General features: G+C 32.1%; 2 protein-coding genes across 3 annotated transcripts; both read right to left on the reverse strand.

Annotated features, from left to right (window-relative positions):
• Positions 1-358: 358 nt before the first annotated feature.
• On the reverse strand, positions 359-6,955 carry LOC146926287 (disease resistance protein RPV1-like). 2 transcript variants are annotated; one of them, XM_085758665.1, is made up of 5 exons: positions 6,873-6,955; positions 6,374-6,799; positions 2,620-3,724; positions 2,102-2,374; positions 359-1,991 (listed from the first exon to the last, which is right to left on the reverse strand). In XM_085758665.1, the coding sequence occupies exons 2-5, from the start codon at positions 6,397-6,399 to the stop codon at positions 780-782; spliced, it is 2,616 nt and encodes an 871-aa protein (XP_085614791.1). In that variant the 5' UTR covers positions 6,400-6,799; positions 6,873-6,955; the 3' UTR covers positions 359-779. The 2 variants fall into 2 exon arrangements, with proteins under 2 accessions (XP_085614791.1, XP_085614792.1); XM_085758666.1 differs by having other exon boundaries at positions 515-767; positions 865-1,991; positions 6,374-6,955.
• Positions 6,956-7,482: 527 nt separating this feature from the next.
• LOC146926288 (Cysteine proteinases superfamily protein) lies at positions 7,483-10,984 on the reverse strand. The gene is made up of 8 exons (XM_085758673.1): positions 10,916-10,984; positions 10,658-10,826; positions 9,514-9,601; positions 8,910-8,973; positions 8,559-8,664; positions 8,409-8,463; positions 8,044-8,097; positions 7,483-7,919 (listed from the first exon to the last, which is right to left on the reverse strand). Exons 1-8 carry the CDS (start codon positions 10,935-10,937, stop codon positions 7,788-7,790), a joined length of 690 nt encoding a protein of 229 aa, XP_085614799.1. The 5' UTR covers positions 10,938-10,984; the 3' UTR covers positions 7,483-7,787.
• Positions 10,985-24,010: the final 13,026 nt, after the last annotated feature.

Consider the following 24,010-nt stretch of genomic DNA (forward strand, 5'->3'; position numbering starts at 1 on the left):
ATTGTCTCTAATGTTTTTTATTCAAACTCAAACTCATAAACTACTTTGATGATATATTATTTTTAAGAAATCCAACTTTTTATAAAGACAAATATTGAAGGTAAACAAAGAAGAAATGATAGTTTGGATTGTGTTTCTTATTTCAAAAATTTCTTTTTAATGATAACCATTTGCAAGTTAAAAATCTTTTGACAAAAGCTTTTCTTAGAACATCGAAGTTCTTTATCACTAAAAAATTATGGAAGATTTGATGTGAGAAGAAGCTTCTTCATTTTACTTCCTGACAAAATTGTATATCACTAGTCCTCCTTAGTTGATATACTAGGAGTGATTCTTTTATTAAAATCAACAAGAACCGTAAAAATGTTATGGTGCCTTTGTTAATTCCCATGAACATTTAGCTTTACACAGACCATATTTGAAGAATACAAATACCGCAATTGATTTCTACCTCCAAAAATAACTCCTATGAACATTTTGTCAAAAATAAAATAAAATATCCTATGAACATTTAACTTACACACATGCAATCAGCAGATTTAAGAATGTGTTAACCTCCATATGAACCTGAAATACTTAATTTCAGAGAAAAAATAAAAAAGGCAAGTGTGAAACCTTTCAAGCATTCACACATTGGGGAGCCATTAATATTTCAGCCACGACAAGCCTTCACAGTCGTCTGAAGGACGAGAAACTGTAGCCTGCCAAATTTCTGCCTATCTGACCGTGGAAAACGTTGTAAGTTACCATGTGGTTCTAGCACAAATCTAGTAGCATGCTCATTCAAATGTACAGAAAGTGGAGTATATAGAAGTTAATCTTTCTTGTATTCTATGCATCTCTTTAAATTTTTGTTCAGGTGACAGGGGAAAATCAGGGTTGTCAACTAAACTGAAATCATCCTTATTGTTTTCTGGGTACACATATATGACAGACCACTTGAGAATCTTCTTAGTGGTCTGGTCGTGGTAGGTCATGGCCCTTTTAGAATCACATGGCATGAGATATTCTATCTCGCATAAAATCTCTACACGGTTCCACTCCTTCTCTGAGAATATAACCTCTGATTTGCATTGTAGATCACAACAAAGTATTTGGTCCATCTTTTCTCGTGTATAAAATATGTATTCACACGAAGTAGAGAGTTGCTTAGTGCCGTTGATGACTACATTCAACTTGAAATCCAGTACCATATTGTTGTTAAAATGCTTTCCACGTTCTAAAAAACACTGAAGAGCTATCCTGGGGAAATTTTTTCGAAACCAAAAAGACACGGTCGATTCATTGCTTCTAAGCTTAGCCGCAATTACTCTCCCCCGACTATCTAGGTTAAAAAAGAGATCAAAACCAAGACTTTTAAGTGTATGTGCATGTTGAATCCACGGAGGACTACATGCTTCTATGACATCATTGGAGCTTAAATTAAGAGAATACACATTAAGGAAGGACTTCCCATATTCACTATAAACACACATGGCATTTGCAAACACTTTTGGACTCACTTTTTCTTCATCTTTTGATGATCGAAATCCCCTACAACCATAAGTTATTATTATCTCAAGTTTGGGCAATATGTAGTTTGGTAGCTGAATCATCCCTTGGCATCCCCTCAAGAACAAACGTTGGAGACCAACAATATTTCCAATGGTTAACGGTATTTGTTCTAGGGCAGTCTGGTCTAAATAAACATCTTTTATTTTCTCCATCACTCCCAATACTTCTGGAAACCTCTCAAGACGTGAGCAACCCCTTAGGTCTAAAGTCTCTAAAGATGGCAAGTTCATGTAGGGAACCAAACTTTCTAGTTGGGTGCATCCTTGAGCACTTAATAACACAAGCTTATCAAGAAACCCTACCGAGTCATGGATTCGAATTAAATTAGTGCAATAATCAAGACACAGTGCCCCTAAATTTGGCACTCTAGATAAACTACGTATTTCAGTAAGGAATTTGCAGCCTTCAAAGTCCAGAAAGTTTAACTTCTCAAACACCTAAAAGAAATAAATAGAAGCCTCAAATTGTTAGATTTCAACAAGAAATAAACATTAGTGTTAGGCTAATAGATCATGTTTAACAAATGAACTTTTTAAAGGATACTTGCCTTGAGTGCTTCAAACCGTTTAAGGAAACTTTTAGGCAGGTTAAGTATTGCAAGATTCTTTGGATTGAAATTGAATGGTAAAGAGGATGATTGATATCCATTCCAATCTAGTACTTTCAAACTATTTGGTAGAATTCGAGGACCTCTGAAAAAATGTGCATTTCTAATCATAAGAATTCTCAAGTTCTTCATCTGCCCAAAGGCTTTTCCACACCATTTAACTTTTCTGTCTTCGTGCAAGTTGGCGATTATAACTTCAATTGCATCAGTTCCCTTTCAATTCCAAATCACAATTTAAACACAAATTAAAGGTTGAGAATCTATCATCTGCATAGTTAGTTGTGTACACAAATTTCTAAATCATAAAGTCCTTTTCAGCTGGTAGTAATAAATTTCATCAAACAATTGCAGTTGAGAATGGAAAACTAGCAATTCTATAAGTTATGTATTAACTAATACACATTAATAAAAAAGTGTAAATATTAGTAAGCAAAGAGGGGATATACTAACTACCATACCTTGTTTTCTTCTAAAACATGAACAATGTCATCACTAAACCATAATCTACTGCGTCTTCCAGGCTCCAATGTTGATTCCTGCCTCACGATTTCTCTCCCCATGTCTTGAATCAAGTCATGCATTCTCACAAAACCAAGGACATCAATTTTCATGAGAGATTTGTCAGTTAGCACTTGTATACCATCGTCCGCATGAAAACCATGTAAGTATAATATTTCTTTGACATAACCTATTTCATAAGAATTGAAGAAACAAGCTATGTCTAAAAAAATACCCTTCTCATCTTCTTCCAAATCATCGTAGCTAACTTTAAGAATATCATGGATGTCTTTACGGGGGACTTTTTCATATTTATCCAATGAAGATTTCCATACATCTAAACTTTTTCCAAACAAGTGAGAACCTATCACCTCCAAAGCCAAGGGAAGACCATGACAATAAGATACTGCACGTTTTGCAATATCCACATAATCTGGATCAATTTGTTGATTTTTAAATGCATGCCACCTAAACATATTGAGGGCCTTTTCATTTGTTAGCTGCTTAACCTCAAATACTTTCACAATTCCATGAATGGCCAGCAAATGCTTATCTCTTGTAGTGATTATGATCTTGCTGCCAAATCCAAACCAATCATGTCCTCCTACAAGTGCCTGTAACTGCTCCACTTTGTCAACATCATCAAGAATCAAAAGGACTTTCTTTCTTTGAAGCCTCCTTTTAATTATTGAAATTCCTCTATAAACATCTCCCACTTTAATATCTTTCTCCCCAAGTGTTTCAGACAATAGTGTTTCTTGGAGATGATCAAGACCTTGATTAATTGTCCTCTCTCTTACGCCAGCAAGAAAACACACGCTTTCAAATTGGTCAGCAATCAAGTTATGCACAGCACGTGCAGTTGTTGATTTGCCTATTCCGCCAATTCCATAAATGCCTACCGTGTTGACTCTCTCATCAGACTCTAGTCCTAGGAGAGATGTCACTTCTAAAATTCGAGACTCCAACCCAATTGGGTTATTTGCAACATGCAAAGGAACGCGGTTGATCCTTATAGACACCTCTTCAACTATCTTTCCAATAAACTTATATTCTGATTCAGACCTGCACATTACAGAAGTACATGTAAATTGAACGTGTCATTGAGTGCGCTTAGTTCATTCACTTCAACCAAAATAATCACATAAAAATTATTACTTCTTCACTATATTTCCTTCATCTTGATTTATATGTTTACTAGTAAAGATTTGTGCAAGATTGCACGAATGTGGGGAAAAATAGCAGGAAACAGATGTTGAAACTCTGCTATGCGTCATCATGAAAAAACCTTTTTTTAAAATGAATATGTTAGATCAACAAATCCAGTCAATAAGAAAACAGAGAAAAACACAATCAATTGATCATGGGGTTTGGCTAACTTTGCCTATGTCTCTATCAGCCAGGGGCCGAGGCAGGAATTTAAAGCTAGGGGGACCGAGAATATGGAACATAATTTGATTAAAAATTAATTGTTACAAAAGGTATATAAGAAACTTTAAACTAATATTTTTTTTTTTGATAGATAGACTAATTGACAAAATTATTATAAACTCGCGCACATAAATATCGGACAGGGTTTGAACCCCGATGATTGCGTCCGATCAAACAATTTTGGAAAATTTTGTCAGTTAAGCTAGAACTTGTGGGCAATTTATAACTATATTTAGTATGAGAGGAATTAATCTGTAAGTATAGTCAACATACAAGTGTTGACTTAAAATGTGTTATGGGGAGGACCATATCAATATATTTTATGAAATTTGAGATAATTTAAAATAATATAAAGTATAAAACTATTGATATTAGTTGTCAATTAATCTAATAACATGGTAAAAAAAAAAGAATAGACATATTAATTAGATTAATTGGGGGGACCATCATCTAATACATACCTTACTAAACATTTTAACCTAGTTAATTGTAGCATATAAAAAAAATTATTGCAAATGTAGGGGGGGACCATGGCCCCTAAAGGACCCCCACTACCTCCGCTACTGCTATCAGCAGAGTGGTGGTTGTTGTTTTTTTTGTTATGTAACACTTACGGTTACAACAATGTTTAAATAACCGAACAGTAGACAATACTGGTTTCGATTTTAAAAAAATATTGGGAAATAGAATACATTGTCATGTTTATATGTACTCTGATCCATTTTAGAACTTTACCCCTGAACTGTGATCCAGTAAATCATACTGGTTACTTGTCAGTTATTATATGTTGTTTATGTTAGGAAGTTATATACTCCATTTGTGTTGGGAAGCTACTAAAGGTGGTTACATTGATATGTAGATATAAGGGGATTGTTGTATGATTTATGTAAGAAAAATCAGAACAATTAATACAATGTATTTACTCAACTAACATGGTATCGGCATGTAAAACAATTTTTGGATCGTCAATTCAAAATTAAAGACTTGGGACAACTTAGATTCTTCCTTTGATTTGAGGACTCAAGATCCCAATCTGGTATTGTCGTCAACCAGAGGAAGTGCACTATGGAATTGATCTCTGATGCTGGTCTCTTAGCTTCTAAACCTGCACCTACTCCATGAATCCATCTAATAAACATTCACATGATGAAAGCACCATATATTCAGATCCATCTTCCTATGAACAACTCATAGGTCGACTCCTCTACCGTACTAACACTAGACCGGACATTTGCTTTGCAGTTCAACAACTTATTGAACATGTCTCTAATCCAATGGAGCATCACCATCATGCAGCAACTCACATACTCAAATATCTGAAATCATCCCTTGCAAAAGGAGTCTTACATCCTTCCGCTTCTGATCTTAAGTTGAGTGCATTTGCAGATTCTGATTGGGCATCATGTGCAGTAGTTAGAAAATCCATTACAGGGTTTTGTGTCTGTGGTGGTCCATCCTTACACGGTTTGCTTCCTCCCTTGTGCGATTCAATGGTTGGCCTATTTGCTTAAAGAGCTCCAAGCTCCTCTCATTTGTTTTGCTTCTGTCTATTGTGACAATCAATTCAACTAATTTTGCCTAATTTGGCATGCGTCTATATATGGGTGATATGGAAGGTTAGAAATGATAAAAATTTCAGCAATGGTATTAAAGGGATTGATGACATAGTTGATGATATAAAGGTCTTATCCTTGCAGTGGAGTTTAAATCGTTTAAAATTTTTGTCTTGTCTCTACTATGAGCGGAGTTAAAACCCAAGGGATTGTCTTTTGCGATAGCTTAGTGCTTGACTTTGCTTTGTTTGGTTTTTTAGTGGTGCTTTATGTTGGGTTTGGGCTGTCGCATATTTGCTATGCCTGTTTGTATTCCCTTTTTCTGTCTTGGTCATTCTTGTGTGGTATAACTTTCAATAATATGTTGTTTCAAAGAAATAAAATCAGCCATCTATCTTGCCCACCACCTTCCACGAACGCACAAAACACATAGAGATAGACCTCTAGATGACAACTACATTACCCATCATCTAAAGGTGGATAGAGTTACTCGTGCTGAGTTGACACCAATCAAAATCATCTATCTATCTTCCATTATTTATGTTATATAATAGTAGAAGACACAAATTATTTAGATTAGTGTCAATCATCATAAGTAAGTCTATCCACTTTTTATTGATGGGTAACTAAGAATTTGCCTCAAATTTTTATGTCAAAATAACACATCTCAAACAAAAGAGGGTTAATTGAAAAAACAAAAATGTGTAACGGGATGGTGGGAAGTACATACCCTAGTTGAAAATGCCATCCAGACATATTAGCAGCTTGATGCAAGGCATCCCTCCATTTCTGCACCTTATCCTTGTCATCTCTAAATCTCACCTCATGTTTTGCAAAAGCCTCAGCAAATACCCCGTTGACTTTTCGAACATGGGATGGATCCACGTCATAAAAAATGGGTAAAAACAACCTTCCTTGTGACTTTGAACACTCAAGAATGGCAGCAAGTTCAGTCAAACAAAAAGTTGAAGATGCATAGTTAGTGGAAAAAACAGCAATGAAAATCCTAGATTCTTTGATGGCTTGAAGAAGAGTAGGTGTTATTTCTTCTCCTTTTTGAATTTCTTGATCATCAAAGAAAGTATGTATACCTCTTTGATTGAGAGAATTGTAGAGATTACCAGTGAAGTTGTTTCGGGTATCAATGCCTCTGAAGCTAAGAAAGACATCATAAGTCCAATCACAAGTAAAGGAAGACAAAGAAGGTAGCATAGGTTGTGCCATCATACCAGAATGATGCCTTCTTTAAGTTCTTTTTCTCTAAATCTCAAGAAATGAACGTGCCACTGTGGAAAACGAGCTCCTCCTGCTTCCTTTTGGACTCTACTATGCTCTCAATTATAAACAACTTTTTATTTTTTACATTTATTAAATAAATAATGTATATTTAACATGATCGCTCTTTTGAAGAAAGGTGGTCCGGTCTTTGAATAACATTGCATATACATCATTTTATTTGGTTAACATAAATCATTTATTTAATAAATCTAAAAAATAAAACTTGTTTATAATTTTTCTTTACCGTACAAAATCAACATGAAATTATAAATGGAGCAATGGCCATTTTGCTCTCTAAATGTATAACCACAATAGTCAATCAATGTATCGAAATTTCAAAATAGTCTCGAATTATGTACTATGTTAGTTAAAATAATATGTTATGTTAAAATGTTTCTTTAATGTTGTCATATTAGTCTCAATAAATTTACTTATTGTCATATGTATCCATATAAGTACTTATTGTCATATCGGTCTCTATATGAAAAGAGTTAATGTCAACATTGAGACACTATTTTAACATTAGAGACTATTTTGTCTAACGAAGTGCACAATCAAAAATTATTTTAAAATTTTGATTCATTGATGGAATATTGCGGCTACCCATCACACATTCGGGTACCAAAATGACTATTACCCCAATTATAAATTATCAAACTAACTTATAATAATTTGGGACGAATGTATTACAAGAGTACTATCAAATGATAATTAGCCTAATGGGAAGGTAATTAATGTGAGAGTATCTACGCTAGTGGGAAAACAAGGTTTTAAAAACAGAAGTGAAACTCTGAGTATGGCTAGAATCATATTGATGATCATGATTCATGATATAGTTCTTTTTCCTCCTTCGCCGATACAATTCCTCATAACAGAAGGTCATAATGGTTTTTACCGCTGAACAATAGCCTCACGGCTTTTCTGCTAGAACCCTTTTTAAATTCACTTCCATACTCGGCAATCGGAATGAAACCAGATCCCCGACCACCGCCTCTATGCTGCATTTTTAGTTTATATAGAAACAACATGATATGTTAGTATAGTAGATAAATTGTACAACCTTATAAAATATTAGTTAGATAAACCAAATGATAAAACTAAGTATTGTTTTTGAAGGCATACCTCATGCTCTGGTATGTACACAATAATTGGCTGCTTACATAACTTTGACAGTACCTTAAAGAATATGGACATTGATCAGTACTTGAATTTTCATTCGCAGTGTTTTCACATGAGTTCAGATTGCATTCAATTAAAAGTAATTTTCTGAATAATAATTTTTTCTACTGTAGAAAAAATGATTTCATAAGTTTTATCTGTTGACTCATTGGGTCTTTAACATTCATATCAGTTCAGATTGCATGTAATTACGTGTCAGCTTTTGATTTTGAATAATTAAATCTGATATAAACTCCAAATAAGAAAATCTATTTAGTCCTTAGGAGACAAATATGCAAGCGTGGTTTTTAAGAAACAAGATCACTAACCAATAGTTCTGATTCTCCTCCCCAGAAATCAGGTTGCCCAATCCGCCTGCAGTAACTGCAGCAAAATAACACATCCAATCATTGCATTAAATACAAATTAGAAACAAACCTCAAGATCTTAATTTTCTGTTAATGGTTTCTAAAACACACCGTTGCAGAGGCTCATCAACTGTGACAGCAATGATGGCTTCTTCATATAACTTGCGATCTCCTACATTTTCACATATAGCTTCTTTGACTGCCATTCTTAGTTCATCTGTGTTATCATGGGCAAGTCAAAACATAGAAAAGAAAATGAAAACAAAGTGAATGGGAAAAATAAAGGTTATAAAGCATAAAAAAAAAAAAAAAATATAGGAAGATAAGTATCTCAGCTCAATAGTTGAACCGGAAAACTACATATACACGCTTGCTGTTACATAATGAACAATTCCTTAACTGAAAGCAAAACAAACAAAAGGGGATCTTTATCCATGTCTTATTGCTAGTTTATCAGCACACCTGCATTTTCTCTCTCCTCGCGTTGGTTAAGAGCCATTCCCTTGTTGTGAGCCATTCCTTTGACCTGATTTCATTGAACCAACTGTCACCGCTTACCTCTAAAATTAATTTGAAAAACTCGCTTCGCTATGGAGGAAGCTCAAACTAATGAAGGACTTGGTAACTTACATATAGCAGATTTTTATGGACTGACATATTTGGTGAGACCGATACATCAATTGGATTGAAGACGGATTATGTCATTAGATGGAACTGAACTTATATATTGCTAGGTGTAATTAACTATCGCCATGTCTTTTATAGCTTAAGTTTGCATGATACAAATTAAAAGTGTTGTCCTACTTGACAATGTTTTTTGTGGCTATTAATCTGAGTTCTAGTTATTTCAGCTTTCAGAGATCAATCAAAATACTCCAGAAGCTTGTAAATAAAGTCTAACCCTAGAATCAAGGCAGTTCAATAAGATTTACTTAAATTAAAAACATTGAAACAAAAGATAAAAATTGATAAAAAGGTACAATATATCCAATCAGCACCCGCATTCGGCTACAAAACTGAAAAGGTGAAAAAAATCTATAACAAAGGCAATGAAGATGGTACTTACCAGAGCACGAAACAGACACCGCCCATCCCCTGTAACTTTCTGAACTGAAAAACGCTCAAGTTTCTTCATTGCTGCAGACTGTCCACCACTGTGAGAACATAAGGAGAGGCCAAACACAAGTACACAACACATCAGAATTCTAAACCATTAAGAAAAGAGTTCAAATTTGATCCATTATTGATGAAGATACCTTTTTTAGCAGAAAAGACAATATTAGTGAACTTATATTTTAGCAACCTAAATATCAGAAACATCTTGCTTTTTCTTTCCTTTCCTTAAAAGGCTTATATTCAACACTATCAACCAAATCTGTAATTCTAAAATCCCCCATAAGGATAAATTCATGAAAATTTAACAAACAAAATTCCAGGGGTAATAATTTGAGGTAAATAGATATACCATTTTCTTTCCCAACAAAGGATCAATAAAATATAATCAAAAAGGATAGCCGAGTACTGGTCATTTTAGTCCTTAATGTGTGAATTGTGTCACCATTGTCTCTAAATATATCAAAAGTATCTTGAGTTTATCTTCTATTAGTTTTTTATGGATCAAGTTGACTAACAGAAGAATATTTAATAACAAAACCAACTAAAGAATGGCATATTCTAGTACTAAATTGATCCACGTAAGAGGCATTCAATGATTCTTATATAGTGTCGTCACCTAACACATCCAAGTACTACAATGGTTGTTTACTCTAAGGTACATTTCAAGTCTCTACGAAGAATTGTGAAACTAAAGGCCTCGTGTGAAAGATTCCTTTCTACAGCAAAAGGAACTCACTCGTGTTTGGATAAACAACTTATTTGCAGCTTATAGCACAAGCGTTTATGTATATGCTATTTCTACAACAAAAGATTGTTTTTGTAGCAATAAGCTGTTTTCATAAGCTGAAAAAGAAAACTATCTTGGAAAACTTATGAAAATAAGCTGAAAACAGCTTATAAGCACGACATAAGTTCTCTCAACCAATCATCGTAAAACTTATGCCAGCAGATAAGCTCAAATAAGCCAATTCAAAGAGACCCTAATTACACATTCATGCAAAGGTAATGAATTTGATTTCATAATAACAAGAATCAATAACCCAAAAAAGTGAAATTAATAAAGATTGAATTTTGTTGGAAAAAAAATTACTCACAGTGATGAACCAATTCTAGCGAAAAAGTGAGTGCTACAATTTCCAACACCAAATAAGCTTGAATTCCGATTAAACCGAGAAACAACTGAAGCAACCGGTGAAGAAACAATCTCAAATTTCGCTGTACCATCTTTCAACTGCTTAAGAATGTTATCATCATTCTCCGAGTCTGAGGATTCAAATGTCAACAAAACGATTAGCAGTGTTAAAAAATTAGGGTAAGAATTAGTGTTGAGAACTTAGAAGTTGTGAAGCTACCGTTGAGAAGCTTTTGCGCCATGGAGTTTGAGGAATTGGAACTGAGATGAAGGATGTAATCCGGAACTTATGTCACCAAAATTTGAATAACAATTTTATTTTATTTTTTTGCATTCCCGTTTCCGACCCACCAATAGTGGAAGACTAATCTGGCTTATGCAGAGGCATGCGCACCGAAGGGTATTCTCCGAGACGTCCTTGGAAGGAGCTTCTTGCCACAGGAGTCCAAACAACTTAGTTGAATAACAAATTTTAGGTAGCCGACTTTTTTTTCCGCCTAAGATTTTTATTATTTTGTTTACGGTAACAAAATTAACTCATTTTATTAATTAGAATATACAATCGGGTAATAAATAAAAAATTTGAGAATTAATCGTACATATAGTCATCTTATCTAATCTATGACTCACTATATGTTTGTCTATTATTGAACTCAATCAACGAGTTTGAACATAAATAAAAAAAATAGGGAAACAATCTCTAATGATGAAACTATAAGGAAACAAATTAGGACATAAGTTAGTGAAGCTATCAACCATTACTTTTGAATCAAGTTCAATTATAACATTGTTAAGCCATAACTTGTGAATCTATTTGATAGTTTGCAATAGATCAAAGGCCTCCCCTTCCTTGTATATCTATGAAGTATTCTGTAAGTATCTATGAAGTATCATATAAATATTAGATAAAATATTTTTAAAAAATTAAAATGATTAATTTTGATACTTCATGGGTACGTATCCGTAAAGTATCGGTATCCGTGATTATTTTATTAGTAAATAGAATAGAAAATAGGTTCTTACAATGGTCATGTTTATTGTTGTGCATGCTTCCGAATGTGAGTTGTGAGAGTTGCAGACTAAAATCATTTATATGTGTTCTCCATGATTTAAAAAGAAGAAAATATAAGATAATTTAGTAAACAATCTAAAACGATTCACTGGGAGAAGTAGAAAAATAGATGTACATTGTGAAGAAAAAACTAGCAAACATAGAACCAACTCCCAAGTCACCAAAACATAGGAAACCGGAATACCAATCAAGAAGAAAAAAAAAGAGCAAACAAATTCCAATCAATGATCAGTTAAACGAAATCATTGCATGTAGATCAACATGATAATGTTCAGACGACATATACTAATATATGTTCCTTTTAAATCACATGTTACGTACTTTTATGACAATATACTGAACACACATTGTCCATAGGACAATACATAGGAGAAATCTAATATCATTGCATTAATTGAATTCAATGAACATAAGATTTAAAATCCTAGTCCAGTCTCTTTGTAGCAATTCAGTTTGTTCTTTCAACTTTTAGTAAAATTTAATTAGATCTTTATTTTAATGCGCTTTTGGCAATGATGAATTGCTAGCCTCTAGCATATTTAGTTCATACTATTATGCATGTCCGAATGATTAATACAGTAGAGTTATAGGTAACGGTTTTCTATAACATTTTTGAGATATATGTTCAAGTAGCGCCTGTTGAGTTTAGGGATTATATTGTTTGAATTATATTTATGATTTATGGTTTTAGATTTCTTCAATATATTCATTTGAACACAATAGTATATAACATAGTACAATTGTTATTCTCTTAATTAGAAATATTATTTCTATAAAGAAAAATAAATTATATGAGAATACTAGACAAAATTACGTCTACGGTCCTTTAATTTTGACCATTTTTTCGGATTGGTGCTTTAACTTTTTAGTTTTCTCGAATTGGTCCTTTATTTTACAGTATGCTTGTTCTTTTAGCCTTTTTATGGGTTTCGTCAATAAAAGTATATGTGACATTTTAATATTGAAAAAACTTATATAAACATCTCAAATTCATTCGTTTCCTTTCTCTCTTCACTTTTTCTTATTTAAATATACATTCTTGAATTTAAAAATCTGAAAACCAGAGTATCTAATATTTCTAAGCAAATTCTTCATTTATGATTGTTGGTTTGAATGTATGGACTCAAAAGAGAGGGTCAGTCATCTACAGTCTGATGTGTTATGAATAAAAACATGAGTGTTGTTCATCTATAGTTGTGGAACATAAGTTGTTAGGTTCGCACAATCATAAAATATAACATAAAGGAATCAGAGAGATATTTATGCCTAAATATTATGTTTTCACTTCTTTTTTTTTTTTGTATTTGCTTAGAATTTAATTGGAGGTGGTTTTTTAATAAATTTAAAAATAATTTAAATATTAATTGAAAAGTTATGGTCAAAACTTATTTTTCTACATTAAATTTCTTCACATTACTCTACATTATTATATTCGGATTGAAGGAAATATGTAATTAATAGCGTTTTTTTATTTGTTATTTACCTTAATATCTTTTGAAAAATTTTGACTTGACTTATGTGCAGATGTATATTATAAAGTATATTAACAAAAACATATGAATATTTAATATTAACAAAGAAAGGAGGAATACTCTATTGGTTTTAGGATCTATTTAGTCAACACTTACTTTTTGCAATTAATGAATCCACACTGCTATACATATATATTTAGATTTAAGGCAACATGTACTTTTACATATATTATATTACCTTCCATAACGATGAGAAAAATCTTTTTTGAAAATGTTAACTCGATTTTTATGTCAATGAAACTATAATATATATTAAAAAAAAAATTTGGCTATTTAATACTCAAAGGTTTACTTTTTATTTACCTTCCTTACTAATTAGTAAAATTTAATTTTTATGGCCTATTTTTTTAAGATTATAAATAATTACCTCTCAAAAAAAAAGATTATAAATAATTAATTTAGAATGTACATGAAAGATTAATTTAGTTTTACACAATAGTTAAAGTAATAAAAAAAAGGCTTAATATCAGTTTACGCCCCCTAACTTTCACGAAGTTGCGATTTTAGCCCCCCTAAGAAAAAAACTACAAAATCGCCCCCTAAGCTTTGCAACTGTAGCAGTTTCTGCCCCTCAAGGCCAATTTTTGGTAAAAATTAAAAAATCACATGTGGCACCTCACTTAGGGTGCCACGTCAGCGTAGACCGAGTCAAAATTGGCCTTGGGGGCCAAAACTGCCACAGATGTCAAACTTAGGGGGCGGTTTTGTAGTTTTTTTTCTTAGGAGGTCAAAATCGCAGCTTTGGAAAAGTTAGGGGGCTAAAACTACTATTAAGCCTAAAAAAAATTGAACATAATTGTTAATTCTTTGGGATAATTGAGTATGTTAGCTCAATGGTAAAAAGTTAGCCTTATAACCTCAAACTATGTGGTTTAAATATTCTAAGGTAGGTTGGAAAATGTTAATTGAAAATTTAGAAAAGTCGGGTATCTATCACATGTATCATAAATATTACGGGGTTACTTGTATTTTTGTCTATTTGATTATTATTTAATTGAACATAATTTAACAAATATTTTTAAATTAATTCAAAATTATGGTCAAAACTTATTTTATTGCATTGAATCCGTTCATACTACTATATGAATATTATATTCAGATTTAAGACAATATTTACTTAGTATTATTTTTTTAATTTACCTTTCATACTATGGAGAAAAATATCTTTTTTTAAAAGATTACTTGATTTACATGCAATTGTAATTATGAATATATTAAAAAAAATTATATGAGTAGTAAATATTTAATATGAGAAAGTTGACTTGACTTTTTTAATTTGTTGTTTATTTTCCTTACTTATTAGACATAATTAATTTTGTCAATAAATTAATTTTTTGTTGAATTACAAATGAATATAAATATAACATTCACCACAACATGAAATTCTCCAACTGAAACATCCACCTCACTAACCATTGAAGCTTCAAAAGTTTTAGATTAGGATTTTCAATTGAGTTTATTAAACCCAGATAACTCAATGAGACTAAATTTCGCCAAACACAAACATTTTTTTTAATATTGTCATTGATGGTTCTATTCCATCTTATTATCATCTTATGTTTCAAGTTTGTTGAACTTTTTCAATTTTCAAAAAATACAATACTCGAAGTTGATTTATTGAGTATTGTTAACAGGTTATTCTATTGCATCTCATCAAATTCAAAGTGTGATATATGCATCTACAAAGGTATCCATTTCTTCAAAATGATTCAAGCTCACACAACTTCATTATCAAATAGCACCGACTTAAGGTTTGTCCTCAATAATTCCTAGACTAAGAACAAGTTTTGAATATATCATGTTTTTAGGAGTAGCACATAATAATCTTCTATCTCAAGTTTTTTTTCTTCCCATTATGTACGTATAGTTAAGGACGAAGGGAGTCATTATTTATAAATTAAATTTTAAATTAAATTTATATGCCTGTCTCTCGTCTACTTGAGAAACAATTATAAGCCTTCAATATATACTAGAGAAAAAAAAGACATTAATCAATCAATTATATATAGTTTTTTCCACTACGTCTCTTAGTCTTATTCTTCTGTATTCATTTATTTGATATTCTTTATTTTATTGATATTTATATTTTTGTAAACATTAGATGTGGATTGACACTAGACTAAATTCCATACACATACAACCTCACGAATCTGATCAATGTTCATTTCAATTTTATGTAAATTTCTATGATGATCAAGGTTCACTTGGTACAGTGATAAAAATCATGAATAAATAGGTTAATGCAATAAGAATTAATCAAATTTGCATTCTCCAAAGACTTCAACAAAATACATGTGAATGATTGTTAAGAAAAAAAAAATGATAGTTATGAAGTTGATCCCTATACGTGGTATTCATCATAAGACTGATCTTCATTACCACAGTCTAGATTACTTTTTAGGAAATTCGTGTTTGATATTTATTGGTTTGTTACCCTTCTTTTGTAAAGTAGGTTTCGTTCATCATAAGATCTTGGCACAACAAGGTTATATATCAAGTTATGGGAAATGATATTGACATTTTTAGTCTTTGTCTTATGAATGTTTTGAACTACTTATGAATGTTTTTATTTTAAGTTCAAAACATCCATAGAATAAAGACTATTAATATTAGTATCATTTCACATAACTTGATACACAACCTTGTTTTGCAATGATCTTATGACGAATGAAACCTTCTTTAAAAGAGAAGTGGAAACAAACCAAGAAATATCGGACAAAATTACCCAAAAAGTAATCGAGGTTGTGACACTGAAGAGAATTCTTCTGATGAATCCCACTTATAAGGATTAACTTCATAACTATCATTTTTTATTTCTTATCAATCCTTCACAGGAATTTTGTTGAAGTCTTTGGAGGATGCAAATTTGATCAATTCCAATTACATTAACCTCTTTATTCAGAGTGTGTATCTTTGTACCAAGTGAACCTTGATCATCATAGAAATTAAGATAAAATTAACAAGAACATTGATCAGTTTCATGAGGTTGTGTGTGTATGTAATTTAGTCTAGCATCAATCCATGTCTACGGTTTACAAAAATCTAAAAGCCATAAACTAAAGAATAATAAATAAATATAGAAGAATGAAACAAAGAAACATAATTTAATGAAACTATATATAATTAATGAATTGATGCATTTTTTCCCCTAGTATATGTTTGAGGTTTATAATATATGTGATTGCCTTTATTCATATTAACTTAATTTATAAATATTGACTCTCTATGTCTTAATTATAAGTACACAATTGAAAGAAAAAATACTTACGATTAAAGTTTCTTATGTGCTACTCCTATAAAACATATGATATATTTAAAACATGGTCACAAACTAGGTATTTAGTAAAGCAACATAAATGGTTATGTGAGAGCTGACTTATCAGGTTTGTCCTTCAACAAATCCTCCTCCATTTCCCCTTCACTTTCTTTTTTGTTTTTGGTTTCATCTAGTATGTACTAGTTTTTTGTTGAAGAAATAATATCCGATATTTATTTAAGGATATGTTTTCAAATAAAGGGAATAACATTTATTTTTAGTTGAAGAAATATTGTTGAATAAAAATATTTTTCTATGTGGGTAAAGTGGATGTATAGTATGAGGGTATGTATATGGATTAGAAAAATATAATAGAACTAATCATATAGGTTAAAACATCTTAGATATTGTTAGCGGTGGTTGTTTTTTTCTTTGCCTATTAAAAAATAGCGGTTAGTTTTTTATACCACTGATTGATTTTATGATAGATAAAACTTGTTTCGATAAAATGAGAGAATTATGTTATGACATATGTTGTCATTTGTGTTCATGTGTACATATATTATTTCCATAGTCATAGAATACTATTAATGTTAATAATGATGTTTTTTTTCGTTCCAATTTTGAGTGGTGATAAAATCATATTGTTTGAAAGAAGAATATTAATTAATATTACATTAATGTGAAATCGATTATATGGATTGAAATATTATTTATATGGTCTATTATAATTTTAATAGTCAATCAATTTATAAGAAAAATGTATCATGGTTTTGTTCTAAATGGTTCATTGTGGGTTCATTCATTTAATTGATGTCCAATGAGAGGTTAAATTATCATTTGTTATGTTATCTAATTGTTGTTGAATTAGATTGTTGCAATATTTTTCCATCTATCATTTATTCAATGAATCATAATTCACTTTTGGATTTCTATCCATATTTTATATCAAATAAAAAATCTAACTATATAATATCATATTTACATATACTTATATATAAGTATTAGATGACAGCCTTTTGCACAATTATTTTAGCAAGAGTTATGAAGACTTGAAATCTCTGAAAGATATATATTTGAAGATGGTAACTAAAAAGAATAGAGTGGAGGTGAGACAAAGGAGAAGACATGGAGGTCCAACTCAAATAAGTTTGCTATCATGTAACATTTTTTGTTGCATGGTCTATCTTTTCATTGTAAAATTAGTCGTAAGAAGAATCATCATTTCAAAAAGATTGGTATCTGTTGTTTTTGGATTTCCAAACTGTTAAATTTGAATTTCCAAATTCTATCATCTACCGAAGTTGTTACTAGGTTGAGTCACGACCAGGTCGCTCTCTTTAAGACGTTTCGTGGCACTACCCAAAATTGTGCAAGGTAGACTATCAACCACGCCGCCTCCAGGATAAAACAAGCCCAGCTACAACTGTTCGATTGACTACTGCACTGTAGAAAAATCGTTCGAGAATTACACCCTCAAAATATGGCTCAATCGTTTGATCGAAGCCACTCGATACGGTACGTAACCGCTCTATTCGAAACCGTTCAAATTAATATGGTATTATTACCATACTATTATGGTGCTGAGACCACTCAAATATGGTGTTACCACCATTCTAACTTCTCCAAAACATGAATATGGCACTACGACCACTCAAATATGGTGATACCACCATTTCTCTTTAAAATAATATATATATACTGTTAAGATCATTCTTTAATATGATCTTAATAGTACTCTATATTCCGAAGAATCATATATTATCGAAGGGACTATGAACTTAAGACCAAGGGACTATGGTCTTAAGAACACTCTTAATACCGAAGGGACAGAAAGGAGTAGAAGCAGAAGAAACTTGTTAAAAACAAGTCGGAGGGAGAAGAGAGGAAAAAACACAGGAAGCATCGACTGTGAATTTTCGGTGTGAAGAATCAAATGGGGCGAGCTCTCCTTTTATAGGGAGAGTTTGTAACAAAAAACGAGTGACTTGGGGATTAAGTCTGCTTAATCCTTAAGCAAACGCGTTTTGTTTCTTAATTGGATATATCCGGAAGTTTCTGGATACGCGTTTTGGATCGGGTCGGATTGTAACAAATTTATTTGTTACGCGTAGCGCTTACGGATAATGATTAAATTAATTAATAAATTAATTTAACATTTTCAAGTGACAAAAAATATATATCATTTTTTATTCTTTAACCCACGATATATATATTTTGTAAGCGTTCACCCGTTCACAAAATTGGGTACCCCAAGGGCACACCCTTGGAGGTCACTTTGCCCATATATAAACACTTACTAGTTGGGGTGACCCTTCAATGTGGGACATTTTTAAGTCACACCCACACACTAGTTTTTTTCATAGTGTTTTTCTTTCCAATTTTCATCACTAGAATTAACTAGTGTTCCAACAATCCCCCACTTGACTTTAAAATGGTTTCGAGAAATAACGTAAAACGTTTCCATAAGATTTGCTAATATACAAAGGTGTTGCCAACAACTTGAACCTTAGCATAGTGGAAGGTATTCTGATTTAACAAGAGTTGCTTACAGCATTGAACTCTATCTCAGACATAGAATCCACACACAAACCTTTTCATAGGTGTATTCTAAAAGCCCGTGCGTTTTAAGGCCCTGCACGTGTATCCCGGTTTTAACGAATGCTCTAGGAATTCTGCCTCGAAATTCCATAGGACTGGCCTAAATTCCACATTCGTATAGGTGAGTCTAGCAAGGGTACTCCTGTAGTTGTGTACCCCACTCAACATAGAGTATAGATCTCATTAAGAGTTACTATTACCTCATCCTTCTTTCGCTGCAGGATCATGCTTTTTATATTCTTTCTCTCATAGCATGTTCTACCACTTCATGACTTGTTTTTACCCATTGAACCTATTTCTTGGGATCTCCAGTCATGTAGGTCGGGTTACCATCACTTGTGGGCTATAGGCATTAGTCCCATCCTACTGGATGTTTCTTGGACTTTCTCTCTATTAAGTCCTTTCGTCAAAGGATCAGCTAAGTTTTCATTCGTACGTACAAAATCAACTCTAACCGCTCCATTTAGAGATACACTCTCTAATCGTGCTATGTTTTCGCCTTATCTGTCGTCTCTTACCATTGTAATAACGATTCTTAATCTTTGCAATAGCCGCGGTACTATCGCAATGAATTAACATAGTCGGTAACGGTTTCTCCCATAAAGGGATTTCAGCTAGCAAGGATCTTAGCCAACTTGCTTCTTCACTAGTTTTCTCTAGTGTTCTCATCTCAGATTCATTCCATAGTGGACTGAGTCAATATCATTTGTTTTAACAAACAACTCCTCTAGTGATGCTCAATGTGCAAACACCAGTCGCTAAATATTCATCTGAAAGATGTTCAATTCTATATCTTGTACCATTTAAGTACAATATGTTACTCCTAGTGAAGTAATCTTAGAGTCATAGTCTTCTTAAGGCACCTCATGACTCTTTCTATAGCATGGCAATGCTTCTCATCCGTCTACTAGTAAACTTGCACAAGAGTTTCACGACATCGACAATGTCGGATCTAATACATTCAGCGGCATACCTAAGTGCTGCCAATGATGCTCGTATATTCTCTTTTTCTAATTCCATCTCAAGTGTTCTTACACTTGGATCATAATATGTGATTGCAAGTTTACATTTCTTTAAGATCTTCTCAACTTTGTGAGAATTATCAAAAAAATTATCTTTTCTGATCTAGTAATCTTGAAACCAAGAATTACTTCAATTTTTTGTTTAGGTCTTTCTTATCAATGTTGTTGATAAACAATGATTTCACATAATTCATAACATGAATCTTTCAATATGAGCAAGTCGTCTTCATAGAGATATATGATCGTGCAAATATTATTTGTCACTTTCATTCACTTTATACTCATTCGATAACATTAGAATGTCAAATTTTTTCATGCCATTCCTCAGGAGTTTATTTTAGACCATTCAAATAATTATCTAACTTATAGACCTTGTTTTCTTGTCCATGAATTGCAAAATTTTTCAGGTTGTTTCATATAGACTTGTTCTTCTAGTTCACCATAAAAAGGCAACTTTCACATCCATTTGGAGTACTATCGAGTTATAAACGGCGGCTAAAGGGACTAGTACTCTTATGGATATGATTTTCGTGACTGGTGAATGAATGTCGAAGAAGTCTATATTTTTCTCTTTGTTTAAAACCTTTGACTACAAGGAAAGCCTTGTATTCATCAACCGTACCATATCAGGTTTTAGTTCTTTTTTCAAAAATCCAAATACAAACGATTGGTTTTGCAACTATAAGACAAGTCAACCAAGTGTCATGTTTTGTTAGACTCTAGAAAATTCATTTCATCGATTATTGATTTTGCCATAATTCCGCATCCAATGAGGATATAACTTCTTTAAGGCTTAATGAATCTTCTTCCAATGTATAAACCAAGTTCATACTCTTTAGCAATTTTAGCTTTCTTACCTCCTTGATGTTCTATAACATCTTGTATGATGTTTTCATAACTATTTCTAATTACATGAATGTGATTAGATATAGTGCCCCCACTAGTTCTTAATTTTTAAAGGGAAATTTATTTTGCCCCCACTAATGTCGTGCTCCCATTAGAGCCCCCACTATTCTTTAGTTAAAGGGGTAAATATTTACATAGAATTCGACATCTTTTAAATTCTATGATCACTTTAACATTTAGGTCATAAAACCTATATGTTTCGTTATTTATCGCATACCCGATGAATACATATTCATAGGCTCTACTAGTGAATTCAACTCTCTTGGGGTCCAAGATCTAAATATAGTCCAGACAATCCCAAGTTCAAAAATAAGACAAGTTGGATTGTCTTTTCTTCAAAAATTTCTTAATTAGAATTTTTGTTCTTAGACTTGGGAACTCTATAAATTTCAATTTTCGTTATAAAAATTGAACATTCAAGCTCATCAATTTTATTTTCCAAAATTCACAGTCATCAATAAATATGATAAAAATATCATTTTATCATTTCTAATTTATGTGTCTTCAAATTAACACATATCATAATTTATTATGTTTAGAGATTCAATTCTCTAAATTCTGATTTATATGAACTTTTGGTTCATATATCTTGACTGCAATAAATAAAATTGTCTAATTATATAACGTTGGAATTAAGTCCAAGTTACTCAAAAATTAAACTTGTTCATGATCAATTTTGATATGTCAAATATTAAAATCACACAACTAATAACATAGAAGGAGAATTTAATTTTTAACATACCATCAAAGTGCAGTCTTTTCCCACAAGAATGCATGGTACACAAGTCTTTCTTTAAGTCTGAGTTAACTCAGTCTTATTCAATAGAAATCTGAAATTCAGATTCTTTCTTATTTTTATATGAAATATTTGAAACAAATTTCTCATATAATTTCTAATTCATCAAAACCTTTTTCAATTTGATCCATTCATTGATTTTTCAATGTTCATATTTTGTACAGGAAACATGATGATGGTTAAATTGTCTTCTTGTTCGACGGTACATCCCAAACTATTCATTAAAGAGGCTCTGTTGAGAACATGACCTATCAACTTTAACAATTTATTTCTTATCACGATGATGATTATATAATAAGAATTTCATGTTACTGATTCATAAGGAAAAACAACACGTAAGCATGTGTTATTAATTTTCATCCTGAAAATTTTTGAGTTAATCAAGACAAAACCGCAACCTCACGTTATTTTTCTTTTTCAGTCCAAACATTTTCTTATGTTTCACAAACTCGTCTGTTTTATCATTATCAATGATAATCTTAAACTTTTTAGTGTTGTTGTTATATCAACAACAAACACTTCATCGTTTCGGTCGAAATATGTAATTCTTACAACTTGATTTATCCATAATTTATTTAGGGACAATTTAATCTCAATAAGTAACATCTCCGGTAGACATAGCATATCGAAACGTCTTAAAATTGTTGTTTTTGGATTTCCAAACTGTTAAATTTGAATTTCCAAATTCTATCATCTACCGAAGTTGTTACTAGGTTGAGTCACGACCAGGTCGCTCTCTTTAAGACGTTTCGTGGCACTACCCAAAATTGTGCAAGGTAGACTATCAACCACGCCGCCTCCAGGATAAAACAAGCCCAGCTACAACTGTTCGATTGACTACTGCACTGTAGAAAAATCGTTCGAGAATTACACCCTCAAAATATGGCTCAATCGTTTGATCGAAGCCACTCGATACGGTACGTAACCGCTCTATTCGAAACCGTTCAAATTAATATGGTATTATTACCATTCTATTATGGTGCTCAGACCACTCAAATATGGTGTTACCACCATTCTAACTTCTCCAAAACATGAATATGGCAGTACTCTATATTCCGAAGAATCATATATTATCGAAGGGACTATGAACTTAAGACCAAGGGACTATGGTCTTAAGAACACTCTTAATACCGAAGGGACAAAAAGGAGTAGAAGCAGAAGAAACTTGTTAAAAACAAGTCGGAGGAAGAAGAGAGGAAAAAACACAGGAAGCATCGACTGTGAATTTTCGGTGTGAAGAATCAAATGGGGCGAGCTCTCCTTTTATAGGGAGAGTTTGTAACAAAAAACGAGTGACTTGGGGATTAAGTCTGCTTAATCCTTAAGCAAACGCGTTTTGTTTCTTAATTGGATATATCCGGAAGTTTCTGGATACGCGTTTTGGATCGGGTCGGATCGTAACAAATTTATTTGTTACGCGTAGCGCTTACGGATAATGATTAAATTAATTAATAAATTAATTTAACATTTTCAAGTGACAAAAAATATATATCATTTTTTATTCTTTAACCCACGATATATATATTTTGTAAGCGTTCACCCGTTCACAAAATTGGGTACCCCAAGGGCACACCCTTGGAGGTCACTTTGCCCATATATAAACACTTACTAGTTGGGGTGACCCTTCAATGTGGGACATTTTTAAGTCACACCCACACACTAGTTTTTTTCATAGTGTTTTTCTTTCCAATTTTCATCACTAGAATTAACTAGTGTTCCAACAGTATCTTTTGGAAGCATACATCATCACGTCTTCATTTGATTCGCACAATAAAACCCTTGTCACAAATTGAGAAATAAATTTCAAATGAGGTAGATTTTGATTCCAATGAAGCTAACACAGAAATCACGATAAAATACTATGATCACGTTCTCACCCTATTGAATCTTCACCACGATAGTTTGGCAAGTTGTCACTTTAAAAATTTCCCTAAAAGTGGATTGTCATTTGAATATACATGTATGTTGTTCTACAATATTTATACTTATTTATATAACTTAATTGATTTTTATGTATTATGAAGTAGCATGTTTAAGTAATCTATCTAGCATATTATTTTATGATTATATTACAAGTTTTAAACTATATGTTTTTATTACTTTGCATTTTGTAGTGACGTGCAAGTATCG

This window comes from Medicago sativa, chromosome 4 (assembly GCF_051527215.1).
Source record: "Medicago sativa cultivar Bolivia chromosome 4, Bolivia_mono, whole genome shotgun sequence".
NCBI lineage: Eukaryota > Viridiplantae > Streptophyta > Magnoliopsida > Fabales > Fabaceae > Medicago > Medicago sativa.

Bases quoted from the DNA above. Each gene is read 5' to 3' on its own strand.
- LOC146926287 (XM_085758666.1), bottom strand. From the start codon at position 6,870: ATGATGGCACAACCTATGCTACCTTCTTTGTCTTCCTTTACTTGTGAT. The intron at 1,992-2,101 runs GCAAGTATCCTT...TATTTCTTTTAG, and splicing joins AACGGTTTGAAGCACTCAAG to GTGTTTGAGAAGTTAAACTT. The intron at 768-864 runs GTCACCTGAACA...GCATGCTACTAG, and splicing joins GACAACCCTGATTTTCCCCT to ATTTGTGCTAGAACCACATG.
- LOC146926288 (XM_085758673.1), bottom strand. From the start codon at position 10,937: ATGGCGCAAAAGCTTCTCAACG. The intron at 8,464-8,558 runs GTGTGTTTTAGA...ATTTTGCTGCAG, and splicing joins GTTGATGAGCCTCTGCAACG to TTACTGCAGGCGGATTGGGC. The intron at 7,920-8,043 runs GTATGCCTTCAA...CTAAAAATGCAG, and splicing joins TGTACATACCAGAGCATGAG to CATAGAGGCGGTGGTCGGGG.